At 42.6% G+C, this 25,023-nt stretch overlaps 2 protein-coding genes across 4 annotated transcripts in view; both read left to right on the forward strand.

Annotated features, from left to right (window-relative positions):
• The window catches only part of lamb2l (laminin, beta 2-like), a 60,403-nt gene extending 47,733 nt beyond the window's left edge, over nucleotides 1–12,670 (forward strand). For all 3 annotated transcript variants that reach the window (XM_058642708.1, XM_058642710.1, XM_058642709.1), the window contains exons 21-35: nucleotides 673–904; nucleotides 1,983–2,146; nucleotides 2,233–2,457; nucleotides 2,865–3,079; nucleotides 3,444–3,540; nucleotides 4,050–4,422; nucleotides 4,511–4,695; nucleotides 5,235–5,482; nucleotides 6,671–6,886; nucleotides 7,000–7,144; nucleotides 7,797–8,004; nucleotides 9,229–9,370; nucleotides 9,452–9,628; nucleotides 9,718–9,883; nucleotides 10,633–12,670. In XM_058642708.1, coding sequence (XP_058498691.1) covers nucleotides 673–904; nucleotides 1,983–2,146; nucleotides 2,233–2,457; nucleotides 2,865–3,079; nucleotides 3,444–3,540; nucleotides 4,050–4,422; nucleotides 4,511–4,695; nucleotides 5,235–5,482; nucleotides 6,671–6,886; nucleotides 7,000–7,144; nucleotides 7,797–8,004; nucleotides 9,229–9,370; nucleotides 9,452–9,628; nucleotides 9,718–9,883; nucleotides 10,633–10,769 — 2,930 coding nt within the window. In that variant the 3' untranslated portion in view covers nucleotides 10,770–12,670. The remainder of the gene's footprint in view (nucleotides 1–672; nucleotides 905–1,982; nucleotides 2,147–2,232; nucleotides 2,458–2,864; nucleotides 3,080–3,443; nucleotides 3,541–4,049; nucleotides 4,423–4,510; nucleotides 4,696–5,234; nucleotides 5,483–6,670; nucleotides 6,887–6,999; nucleotides 7,145–7,796; nucleotides 8,005–9,228; nucleotides 9,371–9,451; nucleotides 9,629–9,717; nucleotides 9,884–10,632) is intronic.
• Nucleotides 12,671–16,147: 3,477 nt separating this feature from the next.
• Nucleotides 16,148–25,023, forward strand: part of lamb2 (laminin, beta 2 (laminin S)) — a 52,630-nt gene continuing 43,754 nt past the window's right edge. The window contains exons 1-2 of the mRNA XM_058642980.1: nucleotides 16,148–16,307; nucleotides 16,641–16,700. Coding sequence (XP_058498963.1) covers nucleotides 16,667–16,700 — 34 coding nt within the window. The 5' untranslated portion in view covers nucleotides 16,148–16,307; nucleotides 16,641–16,666. The remainder of the gene's footprint in view (nucleotides 16,308–16,640; nucleotides 16,701–25,023) is intronic.

Below are 25,023 nucleotides of genomic sequence, written 5' to 3' on the forward strand. Positions count from 1 at the left end.
TAAAAACAGATCCAACAAAAATCTTGTAAAAACAAAATCTCGTAAAAACAGACCCAACAAAAATCTTGTAAAAACAAAATCTCGTAAAAAACAGACCCAGACCTGGGAAAAAAACTAATCTCGTAAAAACAGACCTGGGAAAAAAAATAATCTCGTAAAAACAGACCCAAAGGAAAGTGATCATTTTGTTATTCAAATGAAAATGAGAATAATTCATATAAAAAATACCATTCCAACTTCACTACGGTGACGTTGAACTACGGTGGCCCCCACATGCCATTTTTCTTCATTGTTTGTTGTGTTTTGTTTTGTGTGGTCAAGATGGCCTAAGTGCACAAAAAGGGCTTATTTTAATGCTATAATTTTTATTTTTGGGCAGTTAATTCAATTTTAACCCTCCTAAATGTTACATACTGCCCCTTTAAATTGTCAAACATATTCAAAACAGACGGACAATATGGACACTGTATTTGTTACACTGTGCATTTGCACTTAAATAAAGACTCATATTTACTCTACTTATTTTACGTCCTACCTTTGATTTCATGTCCTGTGTTTTTATGTTTGCACAATAGCGTGGCCATTTTAATTCCGCCGTATGAACATACAATGACAATAAGTGAATAACCCTTCAAATACCTCCTCCTCCTCCTCCTCCTCCTCCCTGTCCAGCCTGCGACTGCAACCCCGAGGGCTCGCTGAGCCACCAGTGTGACCCAGTCACAGGTCAGTGTCAGTGCAGGGACGGAGCCACTGGACGCAGGTGCAGTGACTGTCGGCCGGGTCAGTGGGGGTTCCCCAGCTGCAGCCCCTGTCAGTGCAACGGCCACGTGGACGTCTGTGACTCCGGCACCGGGGAGTGTACGGACTGTAGGGACTACACAGCGGGACACTTCTGTGAGCGGTGAGGCTGACGTTTGTCCCTGGTTATCATACTGGTCTATCGTAAGGTCTAGTGCATCACTTAAATAAAGGTTCCTCAAAGGAAATGATGTCTTTGCTGCTTTATCTCAGTCTTTTCTGACTGGAGGATTCAGTTTTCTGTCACGTTAGCGTCTGCACACTCCCACACCAAAGCCCAGAGAGAAAATCTGAGATTTTGGATTACAGCACTCAAGAGTTGTTGATCCACTGCTGCCTCCATTTTTAACTTCAACTGTTTCATTTTATGACTTCAGTGTTTGAAATGTTTCGTTAAGGTTAACACTAGTCGTACCGACTTGTCTAACAAGGCAGATTTAGACCTGCAGCAACTGTGTCACCACGGGCTAAAAACACTGATTTTCTCTCTGGACTTTGGTGTGGGGAGAGTGAGTAGATTAGAAACTTCCGGTAGCAGCTAGGTAAAGCAGCGAACATGTTATTCAGCTATTGTAGAATTAAGCAGGTGCAAATTTGATCAAGTTGAGTCTTTTGTGATGTGACTAAGATCAGAGCATTAAAAAAAATAAGCATAAATGTAGAATAATTCAACGTCAGTGATGGTTTGTAATCAGTGAATTCATCTCTATCAAGGAAATTTGCAAAAGTTCAGAAACTTTATGAACTGAAACTAAATATACAGTATATAAGAACATCAGGGTATTGTTTGGGTGCTTGAAATCCTTGAAAGTGCTTGACTTTTAATGGCGTGTTTTCCACCTGAACCTCAATGCGTCTCTGGCGCCTCTCTGTCGTCTCTCTGTCGCGTCTCTGACGTCTCTCTGACGTCTCTCTGTCGTCTCTCTCTGTCGTCTCTCTGTCGTCTCTCTGTCGCCTCTCTGTCGTCTATCTCTGTCCCCTCTCTCTGTCGTCTCTCTGTCGTCTCTCTGTCGTCTCTCTGTCGTCTCTCTGTCGCGTCTCTGACGTCTCTCTGTCGCCTCTCTGTCGTCTCTCTCTCGTCTCTCTCTGTCGCCTCTCTGTCGCCTCTCTGTCGTCTATCTCTGTCCCCTCTCTCTGTCGTCTCTCTGTCGCGTCTCTGACGTCTCACGTGTTTGTTCCAGTTGTGAGGACGGCTTCTTTGGAAACCCGGTGCTCGGTTCCGGTGAACACTGCCGGCCGTGTCCGTGCCCCGGCGTCCCCGGCTCGGGTCACTTTAACGGACACTCGTGTCGCGCCGACCAGAGCTCGGACCAGATCGTGTGTCACTGCAGACAAGGCTACGCTGGTGAACTCTCGACGCTGCATTTATAACACAAATATTACTGAAAATGCTGTTTTTTTAAAAACAATATTTTTGTTCTTTTTCTTAAGGGACCCGCTGTGACCGGTGCGCCCCTGGTTACCACGGCAACCCAGAACAACCTGGCGGTCAGTGCCTGCCGTGCGAGTGCAGCGGCAACATCGACACCCAGGACCCGGACTCGTGCGACCCCAGGACCGGCCAGTGTCTCAAGTGCCTGTACCACACGGACGGCGCCTCCTGTGGACAGTGTCAACAGGGTTACTATGGCAACGCTATTGCCCACGACTGTAGACGTGAGTGATGATGGTCTGTGTCTTTGTTGGTGTATGTTGTGCGTGCAAACGGGAGTTACTCAGCAAGTTGTATTGTATGTATTTATGGAGCAAAGGAATCAGGAAATATTTACATTTAAAAATCAGAAAAAGTTACACAAAAACACACAACATAGTTGACGATTCATTTGGTAATTGATTAATAATCGATTTTTCCGAGTTTCAGTCGTTGCAAATGTCCATTTGAAGACAGCGTTACCTTGAATTTGGCAGCGAGTTGTGTTAAATCGACAGTTTTTGGACAATAACTTGAGATTATTGTCCGTAAACTTAAGACAGAGGGCGTGACATTATGTGGCAGAGACACACAAACCAAAACACAAGATTATTTTCAACACAATTGTAATCTCCTTCTTCTGCTTGTTCAGGTTGCACGTGTGTGACCGCCGGCACCGTCCAGTCGTCCTGCAGCGACGGACAGTGTGACTGTGAGCGGGAGAGCGGCGCCTGCGTGTGCAGGCAGAACGTGACCGGCCGCAACTGTGACCAGTGCGTCCAGAACCACTGGAACTACGGCCAGGAGCGAGGCTGCGAGCCGTGCCGCTGTGACCCCCGGCACGCTCAGGGAGCTCACTGCAACATGGTGAGGATTCATGACACGTGTGGAAACTCACAGAGAGCCGTAACCCTTTAACACCCAGCGTGTCGCTGACGGCGCGTCGGCACAAGCGCACGTTGCGTCGCCGTAGTTACGCGACGGTTTGTGCGTAACTACGGAAACATTCTGACGGTTTCTCAAAGCTGAGAAGTTGCACGTCAAAGCCAACGTGTGGTTATTACGGTCATTTAACTCGCGCTGTTTCAGGAAGGAACTCACTCATTGACACATTTTCTGACAATTCTACAGCCGTGAAATCTGAAGAATATCGTGATGTCGTAAGAGGGTTAAATCCTGAAGGATGAACACATGAAAGTGATGGAGTCTTTGTTGTGTGCGTCTTCCACAGTTCACAGGTCAGTGCCACTGTCGTCCAGGCTTCGGAGGCCAACGGTGCACAGAGTGTGAGCAGTTCCACTGGGGAGACCCACAGGTGCAGTGTCAAGGTCAGTCAACCTCAGACAGACAAGTGCTCATGTCTTTTATGTCCACATTCACACACTGAGACCTCCAGGTTAAAAGAGAAAATGAAAGAGACTCAACAGCGTTCTTTCATTTGCACCCTGACGTTCTTACAGGAAAACACAAAAAATCGAACAGAGTCGCCTGTTGACACCAGCTGTGCTGCTTTCCTTCTAAATGGGAACATAATTCATTGCAAAGGCAATGAATTATGTTCACAAACACAGTTTAATTTTAGTGGCGTCCTCTGTCCTTGTTTTCAGTGGCATCCTCTGTCCTCGTTTTCAGTGGCGTCCTTTGTCCTTGTTGTCAGTGGTGTCCTCTGTCCTTGTTTTCAGTGGCGTCCTCTGTCCTTGTTTTCAGTGGCGTCCTCTGTCCTCGTTTTCAGTATCCTCTGTCCTTGTTTTCAGTGGCGTCCTCGTGTCCTTGTTTTCAAACAAACCAAGTGTTGAGTTTTAATGATGATAATAAGTTGTTGGTGTCTTCTCTTCAGAGTGTAACTGTCACCCTCTGGGATCAGAAGTGTCTCAGTGCGACAGAAGCACGGGCGTGTGCGAGTGCCGCGAGGGAATGGCGGGCACGCGCTGCGACGAGTGCGCCCGGGGTTTCTCCGGCGTCTTTCCCAACTGCGTGCGGTGTCACGCCTGCTTCCAGCTGTGGGACGACGCGCTGTGTCAGATCAAGAGGGACCTGGAGCACGTCCAGTACACGGCGCAGAAGATCCTGGAGAGCGGCATCACGCCGGGGGTGGAGGACTCGCGCATCAGAGAGCTGGAGAAGAAGCTGAAGCAGGTGCAGGACATGATCGGGGGCGAGGACAGCGACAGGATCCACAAGCTGATTGGACAGAGCATCGATGACCTCAGGTGAGGACGTCGCGTCTTTGTTTTGTGTTATTTCTCGAGCTGAAGGACCAGATGGTTCATATAAATACAAAACTCCATGTTGATCCAGGGCTGAGATCGCCCTGACTGACGGGCGACTGATGGGCGTCACACGCGACATAAACACAACGGCAGAAGAAGACGGGGCGCTGAGACGCACTCTGGACACTCTGGAGAGAGAACTGAGGGACATCAACACCACGTTTGCTCACAAACAGCAGCTGCTCAACGACTTCCTCACCTCGGGAGTCGCAGGTAAACCTTAAAAAGATTGAAGCTGCTTTTTCTCACCATTACACAACCTTTTCTGACTGAAACTGGAGTTTCGTGCCACTTTATAAACCGTTTTCTCCCACACACCAAAGCCCATTGAAAAAATCTGTCATTTTACTTCACAAACGTGTTGTTTTGAGACTTTGGGGTTTGAGATTTACCTCAGTGCCACAAACTTACTGAAGGGGGCAGCAGTGGACCAGCTGCTCCCTTGTCCCTGCGAGTTAAAAGTGCTGATTTTCTCTATGGACTTTGATAAGTTTATAAACTTCAGTCTGTATAATGGTGATGAAGCCACAAATTTACCATATACATATCATAGACTTGAGCAGGCTGAGATTCCATTAGGTGAACTTTATGTTAGTGGTGAGATGGAGCATATTTTTAAGTTATCATAGACATTTTATGAGAACTCTTTATTAAGTGGCAAAACCCAGGTTCTCGGCACAGTGAGCCAGCAGGGGGCGTGCAAAGCTCAGGCAGTGTCAGTAACACAAAAACACGTCCCTGTGTCCTCACAGATCAGTTTGAGAAGGTGAAGAAGTATTACCAGGAGTGGACGCAGGCCGAGGAGAGGTGCAACGCGTCGGTGTCCGGTCCGCTCAGCGCGGTGGAACAGTCCAAAGAAACGCGCGCTCTCACCGAGGACCTGCTGGACGCCAGTAAAGACAAGTTCCTGCGCGTCCTGGCCGCTCAGAACAAGACGCTGAAAGAGCTGCAGGAGAAAGCAGACGACCTGGACGACAAGGTGCAACACATCAGCAACAAGGTGGGAACATGTTATTCATGTATTCATCCATAATGCAGCCATGTGCCGTAATACACGTTAAAGTTATTTCATAAAATGCCAACGTGTGGACAATGACAGATAACAGCTTCCTGTAGTTTTATGTCCACTGATGACACTGATGACTGGTGACATCTAGTGGTCATTTATGATGTGTGATCATCATTCATGCTGCTTTTATGACAACTGTGACTAATGTGTGACTGTTTCTGTGTTTTAAAATAAAAACACATACATTTCTGTTTTCATAAAAACTTTCTTAAATTTTAGAAAAATATTCACAATTCAAAATTTCATTTGCAATTTAAACAGGAATTGTTTAAAAAAGAGAGTTAATAAGCAGAATAAAGGATAAAGGAAACAGATATGGTTATATACTGTACATGAGGGCTGCAACTAACAAGGTTTTACAACATCAATCATTTTAATCAAATGTTTTATTTTGTCCACGATTCATAAATGATTCTGTTGTAATGATTTCCTTGAAACATGGAGCAAATAAACCAGAAAGTTTTCACATTTAAGAAGAAATTAAAACTCAGAAAACGTGGTGTTTTTTTTACATTTAGTCGTCAATTAATAAGTTATTTGTTGTTGCAGTCCTACTATACAGACATTAAAATAAGAAGAAGATACCTGAACTATCTCTTTAATATCCAGGATCAATGAGGCGTAAACACCCTCCGATGTCACGTCTATTTTTTGATCTAATTTTCTTGTTCATTTCATTGCAAACATGACACAAAACCTTTAAACGTGATTGATTATGAAATTCCTGACACAGTTGAATTAGGGCTGGAGCACAAGTCATGCTCTTGTTTTTGCTTTTATGATTATTTTTCATATTTCACCAAAAGTAGAATTTATCAAAGCACGGAAACTCATGAAATGTTGCCCAAAATATCAAAGGCAATGAAAATGTTTGTATTCTATTGTTGATAAATGTGGGCGTCACAAAATGGCTCGACAGCGCCCCCTTGAAATCAACCTGTTAGACCTGGAGGTCCCAAAATCCGTCAGCATTTGTGTGAAGTCAACAAGAGCAGAAACAAAGTCAGTCGTTTGTGGTAATTTTGTCGTTTGTGACTGTCTTCAGGCATGAGGAAGAAACTCATTTAGCAACATATCAGACTCCATGTGACTGACGATAAACTCGTCTCCCACCCACAGGTGTGCGGCGGTCATAGCAATATCACCGGTAACGCCACTTGCCCAGACAGCCAGTGTGGAGGCGCCGGTTGCCGTGACGATCAGGGCGACCGCGTGTGCGGAGGAGACGGGTGCAGCGGGGCAGTGAGCGCCTCGGTGGACGCCCTGAATCACGCCAAGAACCTCACGGACAGTCTGAACGCGGCCAACGAGGAGCTGCAGGCCGTCGCTAAGAAGGTGAGGAAAGTTCCTACACACACACACACACAGTGTTTCCACTGCACTGGAGTCATTCTGTGTCACTGTGGAGACAATAAAACAAAGTTACCTCTGTTGTTCTCTGGGTCCAGCTCCAGGATGTCGCCTCTCTGACTCTGGATGTGAAGAACAAGGCGATGAACAGTCTAAAGAAAGCCCAGAAAAAGAAGGAACACTTTGAGAACAACAACAAGAAGCTGAAAGATTTCATTAAGAAGATCAGAGATTTTCTCACTGGTATGTTTGGTTGTTTGTTGGTTCTGTGCCAGGATCGAGCCCCGCCCTCTCACTGACAACAGAGGCTTGAATACAATCTTACACCAGATTACATCTGTGACATCTTAAGAATATGTTTGCAGCTTTATTTTACAATGATACAGCACGTTTCACGTGGAAACTGGAGTTTGTACACACGCTCACCCTCCCACACCAAAGTCCATTGAGAAAATCAGTGTTTTTAGCTTGTTTTTAGAGACAGGACCTCTGGGTCTACTGCTGCCCTCTTTGGTGAGTTTGTGTCACTAATTTAAATCCAAACAACGGATTCCAAACACCAAAGTCACAAAACAACACATTCAAACTGAGGATCAACAACTCCTGTGTGCCGTGATGTACAGTCACTGACTTTCTCCATGGGAGCGATTTACAAAGTGACACAAACCTCAGTTAACAGTGAGAAAAGGCTGTTTAATGGCAAAATAAAGCTGCAGACATTCATTTGAGGTTTTAAAAACTTGAGCAGACACTTTACACTTTATTATTTAGTGGCACTCATGTCCTACGCTGGTTCTTAGACCTCATTCAACCAGAAGAAGAAAGAAACTTGTTAACGTGTGTGAAAAGGACAGTATTTTGCACATGTTTCTCACCGTCCTTGCCTTCTGTCCAGAGGAGGGAGCTGATCCGGAGAGCATCGAGAAAGTGGCTCTGCACGTGCTGTCCATCAAGCTGCCCGTCAACAGGACCACGATTGACAACATGGTCGCGCAGATCAAGGGTCACCTCTCCAACCTCACCAACGTCGGCGCGATCATCAACCAGACGTCGCAGCACGTCGCCAAAGCCAAGGAGCTGCTCGAGAAAGCCAGAGAAGCCAAGTAAGAAAGGGCGACAGTCATTAAACTGCTCTCACCAAAGTCCACAGAGAAAATCTGTCATTTTACACCACGGCACACGGGAGGTGTTGGCCCACTGCTGCCTCCATGAATAAGTTCAGATGTGTTATTTTGTGACTTTGGGTTTTGAAATCCTTTCTTCTAAGTGACACAAACTTACCAAACAAGGCAGCAGTGGATCAGCAGCTCCTGTGTTCCTCCTATGAGCTGAAATTGCTGATCTTCTCTATGGACTTTGGTGTGGGAGAGTGAGCAGTTTACAAACTAATGGCGTATTTCCCCCGGCTCTACTCGCCTCGGCACGACACGGCACGATTAGGTTGCATCTCCACTACCAAAAAAGTACCTACTTAACTTGGGCGGAGTCATCACTGCACAGCTGGGTGAAACAGCGGTGACTTCGTTTTATACGTGACACACACACACACACACACACACACACACACACACACGCGAGTGACTAGTACACCAGACTTCTGTAGTTGTTGGAGATTAACCCACGTTTTTAAGATTGTTCAGTAGTTTTAACTTATCTACAGTTCGGCACTGTTCGGCCTGATTTGTGTCCACACGTCTCCGGAGTACATCCTCCTACTCCACAAACTACAGCGGCAGGTCTGTGATGCCGCTCATGATCGCCGACGCTGTCCCTAAATACACCACTCCACTTTAAAAGACTCCTGTTAAATATAGAGGTTTCATGAAGTAGTTTTAAGTGATCTACAGTTCGGCTTGATTTGTGTGTGGGACGTCTCTTCCTGTGACGGCACTCACAGGAAGACTCACCAATCATCGCAAGGTACCTGCTTAGCACGCTTGGAACCTCGCGGGAGCAGGTACTAAAAATAGTACCTGGTACCAGGTACTATGCTAGTGGAAACACTACTTAAGCCGCACCAAACCGTGCCGTGGCGAGGTGAGTCAAGGCGAGTAGAGCCGGTGGAAATGCGCCATTAGATATGAAAGACTTCAGTGAGTATAGATTTTATGAGGTGGATAAATCTGTTTTCCCCTTGCTGTTTGTTAATTTCCCTGAGGGAACCTTCCAAAGGGATTAATAAAGTCGTCTGTCTGTCTGCTCCCTCGCTGGCACCCACATGTTTAGTGAGAGTGAGCTGATTGTGTGTCAGCCTCACTTCAAAAAACATTAACATTGCAGAAGGAACAAGAAAGAAGTGTGTGACGTGTGGTGGTTTCATCGTGCAGGAGTCGAGCGGAGGGAGTGAAGGACGCGGCCAATACCACGAGGCAGGCGCTGGACGAGTCTCAGAAAGCCATCGACAAAGCCAGAGCAGCTCTCAACGACGTCCAGAATAATCTGAGCAGCACAAGGAACGCCACTGCTGAGGTACGACATGACCACATGACCAGAACTTTAGATGAAAGGCTGTTTTCTTTCTTTCTTTGTTAACGTGTGACTTCCTCTCAGGTGGAGAAGAAGCTGCAGCGGCTGGTTAATAGGCAGAAGGACGTCATGATGCGGTTACAGAAGCTCTCTGAGGGGGTGGAGGCTCTGAAGAACAAGACGGAGATGAACAGACTGATGGCGATGGACGCCAAAGCACAGGCCAACAACGCCACTCACCTGGCGTCGTCACTGGAGAAGGTTTGTGCCTGTTTTGATTTGAAAAAAGAACGTGTACACAGTACATACTCTATGTTTTTACAGTAAATGTCTGTGTCTTTCTCTGCCAGAGCCTCAACGACACAGAAGAACGGTACCGCGAGCTGCGGACCAAGGTGGATTCTCTGGGTGGAGAGTCTGGAGGTCTGAACAGCATCAACCAGAGGGCCAAGGATATCCAGAAGGAGGCGAACGACCTCCTTAACAAAGCCACAAACGGGATTAAAGAGCTGGAGAGTGAGTACATGTTGACGTCATCCGTAATGATGCATTACTGTCTTCTTCTTGTCTCAACTTAACCTCTTCTCCTCCTCTTCTTCATGTTTGCTGTTTTACGTCAGTTGGCCTCTCTTTTTCCTTTCCTTGTCACTGTATTTCCTACAATCTTAAGATATGATGATATCAACAGCTCTGCAGTAGTAACAGGTCAGGTGAACAGCATGTTAAAGGAAAGTTGTGCTTTTTGAAGTCATAACTCAAAACTAAACACGTTAGATTCATTGTGTGTCTGTCACTAATGGTTCTGCCCCTACAACAGATTTTAGGCACTTAACAAAGGGTTAATGGAAGAAAATCTACAGCTATTTAAGTCTATAATAATGTTTTTGCTGCTTTATCTCAACATTATTCCAGCTTTTATGGCTGGAACCTGAAGTTTACTCTCTCACACCCAACACCATAGAGAAATCCAGCATTTTCACTTGCTGCTGGTCTACTGCTGCCTTGTGTGGTCACTTCCTGTCACTGAGGACGCTCCAAAAGAAAGATTTAAACCCCAAAGTTCCAAAGTAATACATTTGAACATGCGTATGGAGGCAGATCAGTGGATCAACAACTCCTGAGTGTTGTGATGTAAAATCGCTGATTTTCTCTATGGGATGTGGTGTAAGAGGTGATGGCTTCAGAAGGCACTGCACATGTTTTTCCTCCATCTTACTTCATGTTATCATGAGACCTTGACGTCGTCTCCTTCTCTGTGGTCACAGAACTGGAGAAGAAGTTAAAGAAAAACGAGCAGTGGATGCAGAGCAAGCACGTGGCGCTGGAGGAGCTGAGGAAGAACGCCACACTCTTGCGTGACGACATCCGCGAGCAGGTGCAGAAGTACAGCAACTGTGTGTGAGACAGAACTCGACAGATGTCCTGGCAAAGACGTCATGTGCCAGGACCAACAACTTTCTCTCTGAAATCACTTCAAATTGATAAAAGTAATTTGCCTCCCGTCGTTGTTTATTATTCACTGTTTCACTCAAAACAGACTTCTTTGTTTTTTTATGGACAAAACATTGTATTCTTCTTATAATTTGTATGTATGGAGGTGTAATGCTGAGTTACAGAGTTCTTCATCACAGTTCAAAGCTCTGCACTGTGGTGCGTGAGCTTCCTCTGGTGGTAGCTGGAGGAAAATCAGAAAGGCTGTTCGACTGTTATGTGATCAGCTGAGTGGAGCTGAGGGATTGTGACCGGAGTGTGTAGAAAATGAAACAAACAACACAACAACAACAACAACAATAATAATAATAATAATGATAATAGTTAACTAGCGTCCCCACACAAGTCTGAGAGTGCAGCAGTTCCCTGACCCCTCCCTCACTCAACGGTCTTCACTTTTATTCCATTTATGTCGGTGTGACAAACGCGCTCGGACGATTTCACTCATTCACGTAGGGTGGCTGACTTCCTGTTGAGTGGAGGCCATGGTTACGGTCGGCTTTTTTGTTCGTCTTGGTCTAAAACATCTTCCCACCATTTTCTGTGAAATTCAGTGGAACTCAATTTTGCCTCTGTTCTCACCTTAGGGGGCGCTATAGAGAGTAACGCACGGGTCCGGGATCTATGCCAATGTCACATTTTCCCAAGACCTGACCTCCGTGCCAAGTTTCAAGAGTTTTTATTCACGTTAACGGCCTCAAAAATGACCACAAAGCCACGGATAGAATAATAATCTGACGGATAACAAGAGGAGCCATTTCTGGCCATGACATTCGTGTTAATAATCTCGCCCCATCTTAATCTAATGTCACTATAGCAGTGTGTGAAGTATATGTGAGGAAGAGGAGGATGAAGAGAGAATAAATCTGCCTCCAGTGTATTTGAATGTTGGTGATAATAGTGTCACTTCACAGTTCTTTATGGCAGTTTCTGCTGCAGCTGTCTCAGGTGTCTCAAGAATATTCTCCTAGAAGCTGGTCACTCAGTGGTGTAGTGGCTAGCACTGTTGCCTCACAGCCAGAAGGTCACTGGTTTGAATCCTGGGGGCCTTCCTGTGTGTGCGAGAGGGTTTCCTCCGGATACCGTGGTTTCCGCCGACAGTCCGAAACCATGCAGATGTTTGTTGGACACTGTAACTTAACTGTGTGTGAATATGAGGGTGAATATTTGTTTATATCAGTGATGAACTGGTGACCTGTGACCCTACGTCAGCTTGTGTACTTTGAAGCATGTCACCGTGTACTTGTATCGGTTTGAAGTCTGTTTCTACATGCTTCAAGAGAAGCAACAGATTTGTCCACATGTGTATGACATCATTTATGAAAATGACAATGCTGCTCTGGTGCCTTTTTAACTTTCCACTGCTATTTCAGTTGTTATATGCTACCCATCAAGTGTTATATCGCCTGTCCATGTACTGTACCAACCACTTTTTGACAAGACCTCATCGCTGTTGTGCGACGTCTTTGTGTCTTTAACTTATCACAAGTGGCTGACTTTTGGAGAGTATTTGTTTTGTTTTTCATTGTTCACACCATGATGACTGATTTCTTGAATAATGATGATAATAATAACAATAATAATAATAGTGATAATAAACAAGAAGAAATATATGACAGTATGTTATCAGAAAGTTATTATCTTTGACCAGTTTGGTATTTACATTATGACAACATACGTAGACTGATTTTGAATTACATGTGTTTATTTTTATTACAAAAATATGACTAAATACGTATAAATACAAGTATTTTTATGAGGGAAAATTGGATGGAGACAAATAAATGTAATCCAGTTTATGTAAATTCATTACCTCATTTGTTTTGTGTGTGTTTTCAAAATTGCTTTTGGATTTTATGTAGAATAATACCAGAGATCTCAAACTTGCCAGTTCATAGATTTATTTTACGCTTATATTGTGATAATATTTATATATATGTGTATATATATATATATATATATATATATATAAATAAATATACATATATACATACATACATACATACATATATATATATATATATATATATATATATATATATGTATATATATTGTATAATTGATGTGAAATATCGTCATAAATATTGTTATTTTTTTCCACTTGACCGACTTCTTATTGACCAAACTACACTCAGTGACTCCCAGGTCATTGAGATTGAGTTAATCCCGTGGAATATCACAGTATATATCACATTTTCTACAGCAGATATTTAAGTTAGACAGTATGTGGCAGTTTGAGAGCTGTGGTATTATGTTACACACGTTTCTTGGAAACTTAGAGGAAAAATAATAAGAAAAACACCATTTAAATATTCCACAACCTTGTTCGGGTTTGAGCACAAGGTGCGTAGAAGCCTATTTAAAGTTAGAGTTATTCTTCTTCACATTTTACCCCAAAACTCACAGAACCTTTGCACTTTACTAGTTTACTTACTGTTTTTGCGTCAATTGGGAACGACGACACAGTCAAAATAGCGTTATAAACTAACAGTGCTGTGTTTAACCCATGTCGTGAATTCAAAATGTGTTAAAAAAAATTAAAATAAAAGTAGTCACTGGACTCAAACGAATATAACTCCTACTCCAACATGGCTGCCACTTAACGACGAGCCCGCCTTTTCTGACCGGAAATAGTTGGAGTCACTTTAGAAAAGTGCCGACTCGCCCTCAGAGCAAAGCGGCGGTTGAAGCTTCTCTGCTGTCTTTTAAATCACTTTTAACTTGTGTACTCGCTGGTGGCCATGTTTTCAGTGACCAGCAGAGGGCGCCCTCAGCTCAGGAAGTGCTGATTTGAACACACTTCAGAAAACATGAACTTTCACTTGATTATATTAGTAAATAATTATATTTATCCACTTACTGTGCAGAAAAGTGCCCTTTATTAGTACTGTCACATACTTTGTTATTTCATATTTGATGTATCAGCTCATAAATATTGTTCAAAGAGAATCGAGGGATAAGATATGAGTGGAATTATTGGAATTGCACTGTTGTTGCTGATTGAAATAGAACCAATTTTAAAATATTTGGTACTTTATGGTCTTGAGAGAATCTTAAATCTTACCTTGACATCATGGATATTGTGATTAAAGAGGTCAAACAGGCAACCAAAGGCCCAAAAAGGACATGCAGGGAGGTCACTGAACTGTAAAGGTTTGGAATAATGGGTTTAATATTTGTAATCTGAGCTGCTGAGAAAGAAAATCAAGCACTTTGACCATGAGCTGCTGTCATGTCTCCATCCACTCACTCTGCTCTCTGCAGCCTCTGGCACTGGGTCTTAATAAACCTGCAGCACAGGGAATGTGAGTAATATGACAGCACAGACACACGCACACACACACACACACACACACACACACACACACACAGCAGCCCGAGGCTCAAACACCTGCACACATCAGAGTGAAACAAAGCTCTGCACCTGTGTAGTCTAGTCTGATTTGATAATAATTATAATCATAATAATAATGACAATACACAGTGTGTATAAACATGTATGTATGTATATATATATATATATATATATATATATATATACACACTTATATATACTTATATATGTATACATATATGTATGTATACATATATATACACATATATATATATATATATACATATACATATATATATATATATATATATATATACATATATAAGTATATATAATGCATTACAAAGTAAATGTATTATTTCTTCCTGGGGGCCAAAGACATTAAACATTACAATACACACATGTAATAATGAAGAAAAGAGAAACAATAGACTCAACATTCTTAACTAATTAAAACTGCAGACCCTTACACTCCCTACTTCAATCGGCTGGGCAACAATGTCACTCTCTATTTGTTTTTAATGGGTAAGAAATATTAAATATATGTGTATAAAGTGCTGCCAAATCAAAGGGTCATCTATTCCATCCAGCAGGGAGCGTGCATTCCTGCTCTGTGTCTGCAGAGCCACAGTGACCAGCACACGCGGGGTCAGAGCGGGGGGCTCGTCGGAAAACATGAGGTGGGAGAACCTGAAACCTGACGATGAAGGAGAGGGAAATCACATTTACTGGATCTGCACTATGTTTTCTTCCAGTGGTCAGGGGTGTTTCAAGGGAGTTTGGGGGTAGGAAAGTGAGAGGGGCCCCTCTACTGTAGTACCACGGTAAATATATAAATAGTGTATTCTACTGTAGTTTATTACTGTAGTTTAGGACCAAGCTTGGTTGAATTAGTGACGTCCGATTGTGAGACCCCTCCCTTTCACAACATGAGGGCAGTGTCATACTATGAGTGTCCACTAGGGTGGACGAGAAGTAAATTTGGTGCTCAGTCCATTTGTACTTTTGTCCACCTGGATCCGCACATACCTGCAGTTTGATTCCACATGGAACCAACGCTCTGATCGAGCACATTCCTGTAGCACAACACTTTCCAGTCCAGTTGGTGGCACTCTCTTGTAAGTGGAAAGTGCCTGGTATGAGTTCATGCAGTGGAAACGCACCTTAAATGTCTTATTTTTATTTTAAAGTGATTATACACTTATATAAAAACACTATATTCAGTTTCTGCCAGTAAACGCTCCTGAATGTTTCACATTGGACCTTTAAGAAGGTATATATAGTGGGTGGGACTACAAGCGATTTGGACAATTTGTAGTCCCGCCCCCTCTCTCTGATCGTGACCCTTAATGCTCGCATTCCATTTACTTTGGAAGTCGGAGCTTCCGAGTTTATCGCATTCCAGTAGAGAAGTCGGGGGAAAGTCGTATTTCAATTGTATTGTAGTGACATTGATTTACGCTGTGTTGTAAATGTAACAACGTACAAATTCTTTGTTACTCTACTTAAGTACAATATTTACGTATCTGTACTTTACTTTTTTATTATTCTAGCAACTTTTACACCGCTACATTTCCTCTATCCTCTATCTTACTCGTTGACTCGTTACTACCAAATAAAACCAGGAGAAGAAGAGTTGGTATTATGGTCTGGTAAGTGTGTTGCTCAAGGACACACATAGACTAGCAGAGCCAGGAATTGAACCCACAACCTTACAGTTGAAAGCCACCTGTCTAACCCTAACCCAGAAAAATGAGTTTTAAATACTTAAGTACAGTAAATGTCATATATGGTAAGACTTTTACTTTCGAGGGGCCCCCCTCACTTTAGTCTGCAGACGGATGCTATCGCTCACACTCCTGCTCCAGAGTCCCGCAGTCCAGGCCGTGTTTTCCAGCAGAAGCAGTGAGTGCAGCAGGAGCAGAGCAGAGGAGAAGTTTGAGCACAGGAGTGAACGGAGCCTCAGCTGAGCAACAAGTGGAGCAGCAGCAGCAGCAGCAGCAACAGCAGCAGCAGCAACAGCAGCAGCAGCAGCAGCAACAACAGCAGCAGCAACAGCAGCAACAGCAGGAGCTGAAGAAGAGAGAGGGAGAGAGACTGAGGATCAACAGAGAGGTAAAAACACAACAACTTTTTAAATATACACACGTTCGGTGCAGGTCTGAGCAGCAGAGATGTCGACGGTGTTTAACACTGAGGAACTCAACGTCAAAGTGTCTTCAAAACCTCATTTTTATCACTTTAAATGTAAGAAAAGACAGTAGATGTCCGTTTGTCTTCATATGAGCACTCACCTACTAAATTCCCATTTATTCCTCCTTGTGATGCTTAGTTTGAGCTTCAGCAGCTCGTCTTGAACACGTCTGCATGTGTAAGAGTAGATGTTGACATTAAGAAGCAGGACAACAGGTGTACCTAATAAAGTGGCTGTGATGTGCGTCCACACAGGTGGTGTTCGGTCGTGAGCGTGGACGATGAGAGCGTCACTGACGATCACGCTGCTCTGCGGTGAGTAAAACTCTGTGTTTTCTGTGAATGAGTGGAGATGAAACGAGTGTCTCCAGGTCAGTGAGGTCACTGAGCTTCTTACAGTCACGTTACTGTACACTTTGTTATTCCTCACTCTCTGAAGCACAAACTGCTCTTCTTTTAAATGATGGAATCTTGTATTTATTGCTTTATTATTGCGGTTTTTGCTGGTTTGTTGTTGTGACTTGTCATTGTGATGATCAGTAAAGTTGTCTGAATGTGAATGTGCTTCATACTTGGATTTTAACATAAACAACAACTTCCATACATTTTTGTAGTAAATTTGAACATAATTTCCCCCAAAAATGAGCAGAAAATGCACATTTATGTGTGTCCATCCACTGTTATTAAATGAATATTAAGCATGTGTTTACCGTAACTAACTCAAGAAAATTGAACAACTTTAACTGACTTGACTTCTAGTGATGATTCTTTTTTGTAAAATGAGAATACAATGAGTTTTTATAGAGTATATGGCTCAGTCATTTAGTTATATAATATGTATAATGCTTTATTATAGATGTTTGTTTCAATCGCAAAATTAAAAAAAGGAAAAGAAAGTCGCAATTTTGAGAAAAATCCAAATTCTAAGAATAAATATAGAATTCTTTTGACATTTATCTCAGATTACCAAGAAAGAAATTGTAATTCTGAGATCAAATTCAGAATTTTTAAGGTAGAATTCTGACTTCAGTCTCACATGTGGACCTAATCCTCATCCATAATTATCCAATCACTTAAACAAATGTAATATTCATACATATTTACTTAGATCTGCACCTGAACGCTGGATATCTAAAACATAATCTGTTGTTGTTATGACACATTTGGTACAAAAGCAGCTCAGTCACAGTTATCGTGTGTTATATTAGGATTAATAATCCCAATCCCGAGTAACAGAAGTCAGGATGTGACATGTCGGATGTGAGGTGGTGTAAATGAGTGAGTGAGTGATAAGATACTGGAGCTGATGTTTCTTTTTCTGGGCCCCGGTGACCTCCTGCTCTCTGGGGTCGTCCCTGTCTCTGTTTATGGTTCTCCTTAAAAAGACCAGCTGAGTCTGCAAATAGAGACTCTGACACTTCACACTCACCTACAGCTCAGCGCTGGACACTTCTGTCTCAACTCTGTGTATAGACAGTGTATAGACTTTACATACATATATATTTATATATATATATATATATGAATATGTGTGTATATACACATATTTACATATATGTATATACACATATATTTATATATATATATATATTTATATATATATAAATATACTCTCACAAATGATGCATGTTAGACACTTATATTGCAGTTTTTGTATTTGTTATCATTTAAGTGTTGGTAGAAAGATGGTGGAAAAAAAGACAATCAGCATCAATTATTGGACATAATTTCCCCTAATTTAAAAAAAATGAAAAACCCATATTGGGCGACTTTTAAATAATTTCACCTGCTTAAACCCACTCAAACAGTCACAACTCACTTCACAATATACATTTTTATATTGTTTATAGTTCAAAATAGTTTCCACTATAACATTTCTGAATATGCACCTTTTGTTATGGCATCATTTTCTTTTTCAATAGATTTATGAAATGAAACAAAACTTGATTTATACATGTTATTTAGAGAATAGGTTCAAAAAATCTTTAGTAAAAGGCTGGAAAAACATATTTATTGATTTATTGAAGATTATCCCGCGACCTTAAGTGTGGGTCCTGACCCCGGTGCCTGTGAGCGACTGATGTGAAGACATAAAAGTGTTTGTGTCACAGACACCTGCACTGGTCCGAGTGGACTGAGCAGCAAAGACTTGAACGACCCTCAGTAAAAACCTCAAACACATTGTTCCCTGTGAGGTCCTGCTGTGACCACCCAAGGTGTCCATCAAACACCACACACGCACAACAACCGCACAACTGTCGCCTTTTTCACCCAGAACATCACTCATCACTTCACTGTAATGACACTAGAAGGTCATTCCATTTCCAGTCAGAAGTTAGTGATTTTCCTCTTGCTTTCGGATGTTTCATCATTTTATTGTCAATAAATCGCACATTTTCATGTGTGATGTGTGTGTTCCCTTAATTCAGGAGGTCTAACACAACGGTTCACTTGTGGTGGGCGAGAATATTTCACAGAAGCTGCAAAACAAATCTATTTATTAAAAAACATAACTATTAAAAAAGAAATCACTCATTTTAATGTGATATTAAGTGGCAGGCGGCATTAAATCGGTTAGAGGTGCTTTGTCTTCATTATTTTATTTTATTTCTTTAGTTAGAGCAGTAAATGCACAGTTTTACAACTCTTACTAACTTACTAACGTTAGTTCAAATGTGTTATTCTGAGATTTCGGGGTTTGAAGTGTTGTGTTAGCAGCAGTGGACCAGCAGTGCCTTTGGTGCAGGCCAGTGACAAGTTTACAATCTTTAAGGTGAGATAAAGCAGCAAATGTCTCAGGACAGTTCATGTGAGGACAATAAGAGACGCGCGTGTGTGTGTGTGTGCGGGTATTACTCATGTTGTGGGGACCTGGTTACACAGTCACATTATGGGGACTTGTCTTCCTTGTGGGGACAAAAATCAAGTCCCCATCACGTAAAAGACTACATTTTAAAGTGAAGATTTGTTTTAAGGTTAGGTTGAGGTTAGGGTTAGGATTAGGATTAGGATTAGGCCAGTAGTAATTGTGGTTAAGGTTAGAATAAGTCTCCAGGAAATGAATGTAAGTCAATGCAATGTCCAACGTGTGTGTGTGTGTGTGTGTGTAAAAACCTCACACACTGTCTTTATGGAGATAGAGAGCTGTCTGTTCAGAGTCTGGACGCCCCTGAGGACGAGCTGCAAGGTCAAAGGTCAAGACCGCGGGTCAGAATCGGGGTTAATTGGTGTGTGTGTGTGTGTGTTTCCTCTTTTCTCTTTCTGATTCTTCTTTATTGAGGGTGGGGGTGGAAGGAGGTCCTGTGTGTGTGTGTGTGTGTGTGTGTGTGTGTGTGTGTGTGTGTGTGTTCTTGTATGCGTTACCTCTTTAGGACCCTCTCTGTCGTAATCACTGACCTTGTCAGAACCAGTAGTCCTCATGGAGACCAAAATCTGGTCCTAATGAGGCAGAACCTCATTTCTGAGGAACTGGTTAGAAGTTTAGGACTAATATTTGAATTGTAGTCAGGTTAAGGTTAAGGTTAGGCATTAACTGGTTATGGTTAAGGTAAGGGATAAAGCTTTGTTAAGGCAGTGAGGACACTTTGTGACTTTAAAGGGCTTTTTAGTTTTAAAGTGTTGGTTTAAGGGTAAAATAGTTAGAATTAGTAACTTTTTGCACACACACCAGTTGGGGATTGAACCAGTCACCTTCTGGTTACAAGCCCAAATCCTTTCCTCAGTCCAACTAGTTAAGTTAAGTTAGGATAGGTTAGTTTAGTTTAGGTTAAGATTAGGTTTGATTAAAATGAGATTAGGTTAGGTTAAGTTAAGATTAGGTTAGGTTTGGTTAAGTTCATGCATTTAGCTGTGATGATTAAGGTTAAGGTAAGAGGTGAGGGAATGCATTATGAGTGTCCTCAGTAAGACTGCTGCATGTAAAGTGTGTGTGTGTGTGTGTGTGTGTGTATGAAGCTAAGTTGTGTCAGGCCTCAGGTTCTTATGTGTAGCTGTTACATTGTCACATTAACATTTACACTTTAGCTTTTGATCTCTGTGTGACTGTGATTGTGTTTGACTGAGGGACGAACTGATGATTAATCCTCTTTAGGAAGGAAGGAAGGAACTGGGAAGGAAGAAAGGAAGGAAAAATGTACATGAAAGAGGATCGGGGTTTGCCTCATGATGTAGAGTAAATCCTCAGTAATTCACCTTTGTTGCAGGTGTGTGTGTCTGTGTGTGTATGTGTGTGTGTGTGGGAGTGAGACAGTGTGTTCCCATTGCTTTTATGAGCGTTAGCCTCTGGAAATGTGCAGATAGCAGAACAATGGTGCGGTAAAGCCACCAGCGCGAGAGAGAGGAGAGAGAGAGGAGCTGAAAAAAGAGAAGGGGTTGGATAGAAAAAAGAGAGAAAGACTTGAGGGAGAAGGGGTGGAGAGAGAGAGAGAGAGAGAGAGAGAGAGAGAACAGGTTTGTTTACATGAAAGGACGGTGAGTTAGGTTTCCTCATCCTGTCGGCAAAGGCTTCTCTGGATGAAAAAAAGGGAGGTGGAGGAGGACATTAGGGAGGAGGAGTATGAAACAGTCAGCTGATCACAGTCAGAACAATGAAGGGTCTGCTACAGTGGAGAAGCTGAAAGCAGCTGGCAGGTGTTTACAGTGAGGAGGTGAACACAACAGTGCTGTTAATCCAGCTTTATTTAACACGAAGATCCTTAATATTGACGTTTTATTGACGAGGCGCTGAACCTCAACAAGGAGACGTCTGTGATGTGTCTACTATGTTCACATGACTGAGTGAACATAGTAGAGTGTTCACTCAGTCATGTGAGCACTCTACTATGTTCACATGACTGAGTGAACCTGGCTTTAGACCCGTTTTTTTTGCCGCTTTGTGAGAGTTAATTTTGAACCTTCACTGAGTTCATGCATCGACCTCATCGTGATATTTGAGTGTGGACTCCTTGATCAGCTACTGGATACCCTGATTACTCTGGGATTGATACAGTATCTACCTACCTATCACACTGTAGTGTATATGGCTGGCCTGTATGTGGCGCTGTAACGGTGCCACAGAAATACACCAAAGACAAAGAAGATTGAAGTACACTGAGATCTCCAAATGAATTATTGCGTAATAGAAGAAGGAAGGAAGGAAGGACAGATGGAAGGAAGGAAAGCAGGCAAAGGAAATGGTTTTAGGAAGCAAGGAAAGGAAATAAGGTGTCAGGAAGGAAAGAGAGTGAAGGTAAAGAGGTGGTGGTGTCAGGTAGAGAGGAGGGAACAAGATATTTCAGATTCAGGTTCAGGTTTTTAAAAGTCTCACGGTTTCATTTTGTTGGCCTGTAATTACACACACACACACACACACACGCACACACACACACACACATATAAAAGCCTGTGTCTCGTAAACAGGCTGCTGCAGCTGTCTGTCTGTCTGCGTGTCTGTGTGTCTGTGTGTCTGTGTTCCAGGTCACTGCTCCACACAAAAGGTCATTATTGGTTCAGTCTGAAAACAGTGAACTGTTCCCAGATTTAACTGCTGAGTTAAAACTGCTGAGTCACTCTGTTTAAGTCAGTATTGATGACTCAGCAGCCTCAAACCCAGGATTTGGCTTTCGTTTATTTGTTTATTATTCCATTACTAAGTGAACCAGCAGCTATTTTGATCATGAATTGATTAGTTTGAGTGTTTTTAATAATTAATATAAACTTAGCGATTTTACAGCTTCTTAAATGTAGATATTTGCTCCGTTTAACAAAGAAATCAATAAAAACTAAATCATTTTGGTTTATAGACAAAAAAAAATCCACTTTATTGACCAAACTATTTGATTCATCCAGAAAATAATCAACAGTTTAATCTATAAAGAAAATAATAGTCACTGAAATACTCCATCTTTTTTGTCTGTGTGTGTGTGTGTGTGTGTGTGTGTGTGTGTGTGTGTGTGTGTGTGTAGTTACTGTATTTAAACCCAAAGTTATGGGATGATAATAGATTAAGGTTTCCAAAGAATAGTTTTCATTGTTTTTCCTGTTCTCGCTCAGGGGGAAACATAAGGTCATCAGACCACACACACACACACACGCACACACACACACACACACGCACACACAGGAAGGCAATTCACCACGAACAGTAAGAGTCAGACGGTGTAATTACATAATTGACTTCAGAGAAAGAGCAGAAATAATGTGTAACAAAGGCACGTTGTTGTTTTTGTAATCTTGTTCATATAAACCGATGATTATTTCAATGCTGAATAAGCTCAGCGACGCACACGCCGGCACTAACGACAGGTCCCGCGTGAGCTGAAGCCAGATTGTCTCCATCACAGACTCTGATTAGCGGCCACAGAGACGCAGATGTGCTCGGGGGAAACACATCTGCGTCTCCCCCGAGCAGCTGCTGAGCAGCAGGGCAAACACACACACACACACACACACACACACACACATCGTAATCACTTATCACATCCACAGCACAGAGTAACTGCTGTGTGAGCTGGTCACAGCAACATCTGCTGCACATGTGTGCTTCACGCATGGCAGAGTGTCCGGAGTGGGCAACCCGAGGTGAATTCTACAGATTTGTGAGTGATATGAACTGAGATTTACCCCAAGATTTTTGACATTGACTTATTATTTTTTAATTATATCAGTGAAAATCTCTGCTGTAAGTTTAACAGAGAGGTCAGGGAGACTGAAAAAGGCTGTTTGACATTATCTCTGTCACAATGATCGTCAATCTTGAAAGTAATTGCAGACATGTGGGAATTCAGGCTGTAGAGAGAGAGACAGGACGGGCAGGATTCCAGTCCTGATCCACTGTCCACCTGTTGCTCGACCCGATGCCTTGTTTCATATTTCCTCTCCAGAGCAAAGTGACTCAGACGTCTCCAGCGGGGATGGGACAGGAATGTGAGTGTGTCTCCTCCTGTGAGAGCAGCTGCCTCGCAGTGCCAGGCCTGGTTACTGTAACCGCCACTGTCTGGCCTCACTCACTGAAACCCTCTCTGTGTGTGTGTGTGTGTGTGTGTGTGTGTGTGACAGCCGCACACTCAGGCTCTCAAACAGCTGAGCCACAGTCAAAGAGAGTTAAATAATGAATGGAAATATAGTCAGTCAGTCAGTCATCATCTACCGCTTTATCCTCCACCAGAGGGTCGCGGGGGGTGCTGTGCCAATCTCAGCTACATGGGGCGATAGGCGGGGCGATGGGCGGGGTACACCCTGGACAGTTGGCCAGTCCATCGCAGGGCCACACACACACATGGAGACAAACAACCATTCACTCTCACACTCACTCCTATGGTCAATTTAGAGTGTCCAATTTACCTAATCCCCACATATAATATAGTGTTGTTTGACATTAATTCTAAATGTTTGTAATAAAGTGAAGATAAATACACATAAAAGTTAGTATTGCTTTTCACTACCAAACTCCATAGAGAAAATTTGACATCACAGCCGCACATGAGTGCAAGCATGTTTTTTTTTGTCTTTGGTGTTTGAAAACCTTTGTTTGGATTTACATAAATGACACAAACTCACCAAAGTGTAGTAGCAGCAGTAGAGCAGCAGCTACTGTGCACCCATGAGCTAAAAATGCTTATTTTCTCAATGGACTTTGGTGCAGGGGATTGAGCAGATTACACACTTCAGGCTGTTTAATGGTGAGATAATCCTGCAAACATGTTCTTAAGTCATCATAGACTTATGCTGGCATAGATAAATTGTTTTACACTTAGCGTGTTCTCAGACGTCTGAAGAGAGCGTTGAAGTGATTTGAATAAGTGTAGTAGTTCTGTAAGAAGGGGTGATGAGGCTTTGTTGATGTTCATGCTCGATGCAAAAAAGCATTTAGGTGTTTGAAGTGTATAATCCTGAATGAATCAAATAGGCAAGACATTCAACAGGGTTCATGTTGTAAAGCTTAATAAAACAAAACAAAAACAATGGGGCCCAGGATAGATCCTTGTGGTACACCACAAGAAATTTACAACTTAAGTCACAAAAATACAAATATACACACACTTGGACAAAAGTTACAGTCTGTGATACATCAAGTATTAAACTGACTTTTGTTAATGTCACATGAACGAACGGGAGGACGAGTAATCATATACTGGAATGTTTGTTAGCACCTCTCACTCTGAGCACATGAAGGGTTAGGGTTAGGGTCATGTCTCATGAAATGAGACACGACATTAAGGTCGACGGCTGTTGTTGTAAGCGAGGCCCTGTGATTTCATTAAAGACGGGAGGATGAAAAAAGAGAGAAGAAGGTGAGAGGCAGGTGAGAGAGGGGAGAAGAGAGCGATGGTAGCTGAGACTAATAAAGAGGCGAGGAGGGAGGAGAACAGCTGGATGTTTGGCTGAGGGAGTTGACCGTCCATTCGTTAAGAGCAAAGCAAAGAGAGGACGGAGACGAGCGGAGGGACAATGTAAACTCGTTAGCAGAGAGGAGTTAAAAATAAAAAGGCTGTTGACTTTACTTCAGGTTTTAAAGTCACTGTGTGATGGTGTCATTGGTTGTTTGTATGTTTGAGTATTTGAATGTTTATGCTGTATCTGATCAGAGTTTTCAGATTGGCATGTTGACATATTGTTGTTGTGATTATTTATATAATGACAGAAGTCTGGCTATGATTAT

Source organism: Solea solea, chromosome 11 (genome assembly GCF_958295425.1).
Source record: "Solea solea chromosome 11, fSolSol10.1, whole genome shotgun sequence".
Taxonomy (NCBI): domain Eukaryota; kingdom Metazoa; phylum Chordata; class Actinopteri; order Pleuronectiformes; family Soleidae; genus Solea; species Solea solea.